Source organism: Syngnathoides biaculeatus, chromosome 8, assembly GCF_019802595.1.
Source record: "Syngnathoides biaculeatus isolate LvHL_M chromosome 8, ASM1980259v1, whole genome shotgun sequence".
Taxonomy (NCBI): Eukaryota; Metazoa; Chordata; class Actinopteri; order Syngnathiformes; family Syngnathidae; genus Syngnathoides; species Syngnathoides biaculeatus.
The window spans coordinates 7,403,196-7,412,077 of record NC_084647.1 but is presented as its reverse complement, the minus strand read 5'-3'; the positions used below and the strand labels follow the sequence as shown (position 1 = coordinate 7,412,077).

The window sequence follows — 8,882 nt, the reverse complement described above, 5'->3', positions numbered from 1 at the left end:
CTCGTTACTCTTCCAAACTGAGCGATTTTTGCGTATTTTCAAAGATGTTTTGGGGCGACTTTTTGACATTGTTTGGGGTTCAGGGCACTCGCCCGCGAGTTTTCATTTGGCGAATTATTAATCAGGGTGCTTTTCCTTTCAGTGTGATATAAACTTTGGGTGTCAAACTCGTTTTTGTCAAGGGCCACATTGTAGTTACGGTTTCCCCTGTTATGGGGCCCGCAATAGCTCAACGTTATCCATCCATTTTCTTTGCCGCTTATCCTCACGAGGGTCGCGGGCAGCGCCAGAGCCTATCCCAGCTGTCAACGGGCAGGAGACGCGGCACACCCAGAACTGGTCGCCAGCCAATTGCAGGGCGCATGGGAGACAAACGGCCGCACTCGCAATCGCACCTTGGGGCAATTTAGAGTGTACAATTAATGTTGCATGTGTTTGGGATGCGGAAGGAAACCGGAATGCCCACCCGGAGAAAACCCACGCAGGCACGGGGAGAACATGCAAACTCCACGCAAGCGGGGCCGGGATCGAACCCGGGTAATCAGAACTGTGAGGCCAACGCTTTACCAGCTGCTCCACCGTGCCACACTTTGCGGGGTCTTTTTTCATATGCATCCACCCATTTTCTTAGCCACTTATCCTCACGAGGGTGACAGGGAGTGCCGGAGCCTATCCCAGCTGTCAACGGGCAGGAAGCGGCGCACACCCTGAACTGGTCGCCAGCCGATCGCAGGGCACATGGGAGACAAACGGCCGCACTCACAATCGCACCTCGGGGCAATTTAGAGGTGCAGGTTTTTGGACTGTGGGAGGAAACCGGAGTGCCCAGAGGAGACCCACGTAGCCGCGGGGAGAACATGAAAAACTCCACACAGGGAGTGCCTGGATTGAACCCGGGTCCTCAGAACTGTGAGGCCAACGTTTTACCAGCTGAACCACCGTGCCACCTATCTCAACGTTATCATTTATGATAATGACAATTTGAAATTTTGGTACAGATTTGAACAAGAATCCTGGAAGTTGACACGCGCGATTTGCCTTTGTGGGCCGGATCTGGCCCCTGGTCCTTAAGTTTGACACCTGTGATATAAACTCAAAATACGACAATTACTCCCAAATATTTGTTTCCCGTTTATGAAGCTCACAAATTAGCAGTGATCCCTAGTGAGAGTTTTTTCGGATCCTTTTGGTCTTTGGAAGCATTCTTTTGGACGCGTCCCCTTTGACCGACAGCAGATGACCCGCAAACAAAATCTGTTTGACGGTCGAAAGTCCACAAACTCTTTTGCTTACACGCAAAGTGTTTTTTTTTTTTGTTTTGTTTTCTTTACAAAATAAAAAATATCTAACTGAAAAACATATGATCTAGTTCGAAATCATCGCTGAACTGAATTCCTGCGAAGTGACCAGTAAATATCAGCGATGATGATGATGATGGTGAAGATGATTGCTTTGAGACTTTTGCAGAATTTTGAGGTGAAAGTTTGCCGCGTAAACGGCGCCGTGCGTCGCGGAGGCTCGACCTCCTGCCGAGGTCGTCGACCCCAAACGTCGCTCGGGGGCCTCCCGCCGCCGGCTCTCGGCTTCCCGCCCGCCAGATCGCACGAGCGACCCGAAAGCGCCGCAGCAGCTCCACTTCGCCCTCCGCTTCCAGACTTGAGCGGACGGTAAGAGCGCCGCCGTCGGGGGGGGTCGCATTTGTCGTTTTTGGGTCGGAACCCGCGGAGAAACATGAGCTCGGTACTGACGAAACCGCTTAACTCAAGTCATGAGCAGAAACGCCGCTACCGGATTCCGAATGACATCATTGTGTTGGACGAAGGCTTCATTCTGGAAGTTAAACTAAAAAGTCGAAGAATTCAAAAAGGTTTCAAGATACAGCAAAAAAAAAAAAAAAAAAGCAACCGCTGCGTCCCGTTTCTTTGACGTTGCTCTTTACTCGCGTATGTTGGACGAAGATTAACATTTTGTAAACTACTGACAATTTCCAAATTACAATGATTTTGTGTTTACAGAATATTAAATATGGTCAAAGTGTGTAGTGTTTTTTGTGGGGGAGGGGGTCTGTTTTTTTTTCCCCGGAACTCTGAACAAAAAGCGGGAAACAAATATCAAAAATTAAGATTCTGAATTTATTTCTCGCTAGAGCGGCACGCAGAGTCGCACGGAGGTCAGAACGACACATTCAAAGTCCTCGGCAACCGCGTTCAGGCCGAAAGTGATTGGGGGTCGATCGCTGCCGATCGGAAAAGGTGTTTGTCTTACAACGGGGTCCCAAACATACGGCCCGTGGGCCATTTTTTTCGGCCCGTGAGGCGATGTTTTGCGGCCCCCACTTTAATATGAATGTATAGCGGTAGTGCGACCCTTGACTTTTATTCGGGTGGCACTTTTACAGCGTTGTGCGCGGAGCTGACCAATCACGGTGGGGTAGACGGCGATCGACTGGGCTTGATGAAATCAGTGAAACGATTTTTCATGAGAAAGTTATAGCAGTGTTGCCAAGGAGAGTTTTTTTTTTTTTTTTTTTTACAGGTACGTTGTAAATACCTAACATTTATTTATTTTTTTTTTTAAAAGATGTTTGAGAAGATAGGTTTGCTTTTAATTTTTAATTTTAGTTCCACATAAGAGCCAGACTGCGCCAAGGGAATTTGAGTTCGAGACCCCCGTTTTAGACCAACCCCGGAAATGAGCACTTTCCACCCAAAATGGCTGACTTCCTGTGTGTTTTCCACCCAAAATGGCTGACTTCCTGTGTGTTTTCAGCCACGGTTTCTCGAGACTTTATTGAGCGTGTACTCCCGGTAAAGGTTTCATGCTGACAATTCTTTGTGGTTTTGGTTTTGGGGCTGAGTTTTCGAAAATAACCCTGAGCTAACGTTGCTAGCCTGGTTCAGGTTTCTCTTCAGCAGACATCTTGAATGGTCGAAAATCTCCCCAAGCAGCTCGACAGTTGGCAAAAACTCGCTCGAGTCCGACGGAGTTTTGTGCGGCGTGTGCGGGCTTAGCGCGGGGATGGCGGCGGGCCTGCACGTTTGCGGGCTGGTGGCGGGCGTGCTGTCGTGGTGCCTCCAGTCGAGCTGCACGTCGTCGCAGCTGTGGAAGGTCCGCAGCCAGGCCGAATCCCTGAGCAGCAGCCAGTGGCAGTTCGAGGGTCTCTGGATGAGCTGCGCCGCCACCTCGCTCGGAACGCTGCAGTGCAGCAAGTTCAAGACGCTGCTCGGTCTGCCAGGTGGGTCGTCGGATACTCCTGTCCGCAAATACACCTGCGCCTGTTTTTGAGAAGTACATCCGACACTGCAGTCAACATACGTAGATGCGACGGTACACTATGCCCACAAGTGTATCACGCGCTACAGTATGTCACCATGTACATCAGACACTGCAATCAGCCCGTATGTTAGCGTTTGAATCAAAAGTATATCCACATGTACATCAGACACTGCAGTATCAGTCACTACAATAAGTTCTATATCTACTTTACATGTGAAAATATATCCACCCGTATTTCAGTCACTACAGTATACATCTGAAACTAGTGTGTACATGCATATTAGACACTACAGTATGACCATGAATGCAACTGATACAAAAGTATATCTGCATTTACATCAGACACTACAGTATACCCATATTTACAATTCATAGACCAATGTATTCTCATGTACATCAGAAAGTATAGAATGTTGCCATGTACATCAGCAGACACTACTGTACGTCGGGTAGAAAAGTATCCATGTGTACATCAAACACCACAGCATGACCATGAATGCAACTGATACAAAAGTATATCTGCATATCCATCAGACATTACAGTTTCAGTCACTCCAATAAGTTCATTTGTACTTGAGATATGAAAATATATATCAAGCACTACAGTATGGCCATGAATGCCACTGATACAAAAGTATATCTGCATTTACATCAGACACTACAGTATCATTCACTACAATAAGTTCGTATGTACTTTAGAGACAAAAATGTATCCACTTGTACATCAGCCACTACAATAAGACCATATGTAGCGTTTGAATCAAAAGTATATCCACATGTACATCAGACACGACAGTATCAGTCACTACAATAAGTTTTATATGTACTATAGATATGAAAATATATCCACCTGTATTTCAGGCACAATAGTATGACCACGTATACATCTGAAACCAGCGTGTACACGCATATTAGACACTACAATATGACCATGAATGCAGCTGATACAAAAGTATATCTGCATTTACATCTGTCACTACAATCAGGTCATATGTACTTTAGAGGTGAAAATATACCCACTTGTACATCAGCCATTACAATAAGCCCACATGTAGCATTTGAATCAAAAATATATCCACATGTACATCAGACACTACAGTATGTCCATATTTACAATTCATAGACCAATGTATTCTCATGTACATCAGGAAGTATAGAATGTCGCCATGTATAGCAGCATGCATTACTGTACATTGGGTAGGAAAGTATTCACATGTACATCAGACACAACAGTACATCATCTTATACATCAGTCACTACAAGAAGTTCATATGTACTTTAGAGATGAAAATATATACACTTGTACATCAGACACTAGTGTGTCCATACATAGATGTGACACTACACTACGTACATACACCAGTCACTACTGTATGCCCACAAGTATATCACACACTACAGTATGTCACCGTGTACATCAGCCACTACAATAAGCTCATATGTAGCATTTAAATCCAAAGTATATCCACATGTACCTCAGACACTACAGTATATCCATATTTACAATTCATAAACCAGTGTATTCTCAGGTACATCAGAAAGTATAGAATGTCACCACGTATAGCAGCATGCATTACTGTACATTGGGTAGGAAAGTATCCATATGTACATCAGACACTACAGTATCAGTCACTACAACAAGTTCATATGTACCTTCGAGATACAAATACATCCACTTGTATGTCAGACACTACAGTATGACCACGTATACATCTGAAACTAGTGTACACGCGAATATCGGACACTACAGTATGTCTGCATGTACATTTGACGTACACCCGACACTACAGAACGCGCCCACGTTGTATCAGTGCACGTGCAGGTGTGTCGCGCTCTGATGATGTCATCGCTGGTGGCGGGACTGGCCTCCGTCATCGTGTCCATTTTGGGTCTGAAGTGCAGCCGAGCGGGAGGCGGCTCGGAACGCGCCAAAGCGCAATTGGTGCTGAGCGGAGGCGTCTCGCTAATCCTGTCAGGTGAGCGCACGCTAGCGCGCGGCGTCGACGACAGCGCAGGTGACCGTCGACCCGTTCTTCCTTCCTTCCTTCCGTCCGTCTGCAGGCGTGTCCACCCTGATCGCGGTGTCTTGGTACGCCGCCAGAGTGATCCACGACTTCTACAATCCTCTGTACGGGGGAGTCAGGTCAGTCAGGACGGTGACCCGCGACCACATCTGAGGGAATCCGTTGAGCGTCCGGATCCCCGGTCAGGGCTTTTAACGAGGCTCGGCTTTCAAGTGAGGGTTTCAAACCGGGACTGGGGTCTTGCTAAAAGTCAGGGTATCAGGTGAGCATTTAGACCTTGGGTGGGTTTTTCTTTTAGACCAGGCGAAGGCAGGATTTGAAGTCAAGGTCAGCCAAGCAAAGTGAGCCCCTTTCATCCCCAATCGTTCGGATTGGGGATTGCCCATCCATCCAGTATCCATTATCCAAGCCGCTTATCCTCACAAGGGTCACGGGAAAGCCGGAGCCTATCCCAGCTAGCTAGCTTCAGGCGAAAGGGGGACTCCAGCCCGAACTGGTCGCCAGTCGGTCGCAGGGCGGATGTCGACGCCGTCAGCGAGCGGGAGTCGAACCGGGACCCGCCTGTGTGGAGTTTGTACGTTCTTCTGCGTGGATTTTCTCCGGGTGGGCACTCCGGTTTCCTCCCGCATCCCAAAAACATTAATTGGACACTCTAAATTGCCCCAAGTTGGATTGTGAGTGCGGCTGTTTGTCTCCATCTGCCCCGCGATTGGCTGGCGACCGGTTCAGGGTGTGTCCCGCCTCCTGCCCCTTAACAGCTGGGATAGGCTCCAAGCACTCCCCGCGACCCTTGTGAGGATAAGCGGCAAAGAAAATGGATGGCTGGATGAATATGTGCAAGTCGTTGTCTGGCAAATCGTTACTGGTGAGAAGCAAGCTATTCGATTGGCCCACCGCCGTCACGTGATCACGGCAACGTCTACGGTAACAACGGAATGAGTGAGGGCAACTTATGGGATATGAAAAAAAAAAAAAAAAAAAAAAAAAACATAGACATATTTAACATTGATCGAGACCTGGACCCGCTCCGGACCCAAACGGTGAAGATGCAAAGTTAGGGTTTCAAGTCCAGTTCGACTTTGAAGAAAGGGTTTCGGTGTTCCTTAGCGCCATCTGCTGTTACGAGGTCATATCGCGATATCATACGAATTATGTCCACGTGCGGTGATGGCGTCCCGTCGTGTGCGCGTGTTGCAGGTTCGAGCTGGGGACGGGTCTTTATCTGGGCTGGGCGGCCTCCGGCGTGGCGCTGCTCGGTGGCGCGCTGCTCTGTTGCTCCTACAGGAGGAGCTCTTCCTCCTCCTCTTCTCCTCCTGCACGGTACCTGTAGTACCCCTTCCGCACACAAAGAGGGCGCTGACGGGCACCTCCTTCACCACTGCTAATTTTTGATGAAAATGTTTTTGCGTGTGATGTCACGTCTCCCTGCAGATATTTTTCGTCCTCGAAAAGCGCCCAAGGTCCGAGCACGAACATCTACCGGGCGCCGCACGCCTCCTCCTGGGACGACGGCGCCAAAGCTTACGTGTGAGCGGGCGGTCCCTGAACGCAGCATCGCGGCCCCGCCAGGATTTATCATATTCCATCTTTGCGTGTTTTCGTCAGCGTTTTTACTGTTTGTGTCGACTTCTGTGGTTGGGGCCACGTGCCGCCGAAATTGGCATTCGCAGCTCATTGTAATCTGTTTCATATTCATTTCGTAATAAAAATGTTTTGCGCTAACCTCGCAAATTTTGTTGTGTTTACACACAAAATAGGATTAGTGACAATTACGGGGTTGCAAAAAATGGTTTATGCCAAACAAGACCAAGTAGGGGTGTCAAACTCATTTTTGGCAAGGGCCACATTATGAATGTTTAATCGCCTCGTCACATTTACATCAATTTATGAACTATTTTTGGGAATCAGAAATCAAGGGCAATGAGTTTTGCGGATGTTTTTTTTTTTTTTTTTTTTCTTGGTAACTCAAAAATGGTTGTAATTTCATTTACGATTTATGACAATTTGAAATTTTGGGACAAATTTTCCCAAGGGCGGCACGGTGGGCTCAGCTGGTAAAGCGTTGGCCTCACAGTTCTGAGGACCCGGGTTCGATCCCGACCCCGTCTGAGTGGACTTTGCATGTTCTCCCCGCGCCTGCGTGGGTTTTACCCGGGTGGGCACTCCGGTTTCCTCCCAGATCCCAAAAACATTTTAAATTGCCCCGAGGTGTGATTGTGGGTGCGGCTGCTTGTCTCAATGTGCCATGCGATTGGCTGGTGACCAGTTCAGGGTGTGGCCTGCCTGTCGACAGCTGGGATAGGTTCCGGCACTCCATGTGACCCTCGTGAGCGAGTTCTTGTGAGCGAGCTCCGTCTAGCGATCGGCCGTGAGCAATCTCTGGCAAGCGGGTTTCATCTCGCGATTGGCCGTGATCGAGCTCCTGCGAGCGACCGGCCGCTCGTGAGCTCCGTCTAGCGGCGGGGCCGTGAGCGAGCTCTGGCGATCGAGCTCCGGCAAGCGAGCTCCGTCTAGCGATCGGCCGTGAGCGAGCTCTGGCGATCGAGCTCGAGCGAGCTCCGTCTAGCGATTGGCCGTGAGCGAGCTCCGGCGAGCGATCGGCCGTGAGCGAGCTCCGTCTAGCGACCGGCCGCTCGTGAGCTCCGGCTAGCGGCGGGGCCGTGAGCGAGCTCTGGCGATCGAGCTCGAGCGAGCTCCGTCTAGCGATCGGCCGTGAGCGAGCTCCGGCGAGCGGCGGGGCCGTGAGCGAGCTCTGGCGATCGAGCTCCGTCTAGCGATCGGCCGTGAGCGAGCTCCGGCGAGCCGCGGGGCCGTGAGCGAGCTCTGGCGATCGAGCTCGAGCGAGCTCCGTCTAGCGATCGCCGTGAGCGAGCTCTGGCGATCGAGCTCGAGCGAGCTCCGTCTAGCGATCGGCCGTGAGCGAGCTCTGGCGATCGAGCTTGAGCGAGCTCCGTCTAGCGATCGGCCGTGAGCGAGCTCCGGCGAGCGATCGGCCGTGAGCGAGCTCCGGCGAGCGATCGGCCGTGAGCGAGCTCCGTCTAGCGACCGGCCGCTCGTGAGCTCCGGCTAGCGGCGGGGCCGTGAGCGAGCTCTGGCGATCGAGCTCCGGCAAGCGAGCTCCGTCTAGCGAGCTAACCCTAACCCTCGCGAGCTCCAGAGAGCGAGGCCTGCGGCTGGAGCTCACTCGTCAGACTCCGCCTTATTCCGTCCGATTCTCTATCGCGTATTCCAGATAATATTGGGGTATGTTTCGTATCAAATGCGTCAGACTTGTCCAAGAGAGTTCTACGCAGAGGTCTCGACTATTTCACGCAAGCATACGTACACGGAATTCAGATTTTGGACGGAGCAGGAGCAGTTACAGCGAAACGTTGGCGATCGATGCAAAAAAAAAGTTTGACGCCTCGCAAACTTCATATTGAAACGTAACAGGATCAAATAGTTTTGATTGACAGGTCGGAAAATTCCGCTGTTACGGTTCGGAGTCAATCACTTTATTAGGTAGACCGGCCCCACGTGAACGCATCACGGCATATTTCAGCAACCCGACGGATGACATCATTGTTTTGTCTATTTGCAGCT

General features: G+C 50.0%; 1 protein-coding gene across 2 annotated transcripts; it reads left to right on the top strand.

Annotated features, from left to right (window-relative positions):
• Window positions 1–133: 133 nt before the first annotated feature.
• Window positions 134–7,022, top strand: LOC133505319 (claudin-7-like). Of its 2 annotated transcripts, XM_061828452.1 has the most exons (5): window positions 134–3,235; window positions 5,088–5,252; window positions 5,338–5,419; window positions 6,498–6,620; window positions 6,732–7,022. In XM_061828452.1, exons 1-5 carry the CDS (start codon window positions 3,019–3,021, stop codon window positions 6,829–6,831), a joined length of 687 nt encoding a protein of 228 aa, XP_061684436.1. In that variant the 5' UTR covers window positions 134–3,018; the 3' UTR covers window positions 6,832–7,022. The 2 variants fall into 2 exon arrangements, with proteins under 2 accessions (XP_061684436.1, XP_061684437.1); XM_061828453.1 differs by lacking the exon at window positions 6,498–6,620.
• The last annotated feature ends 1,860 nt before the right edge of the window (window positions 7,023–8,882 follow it).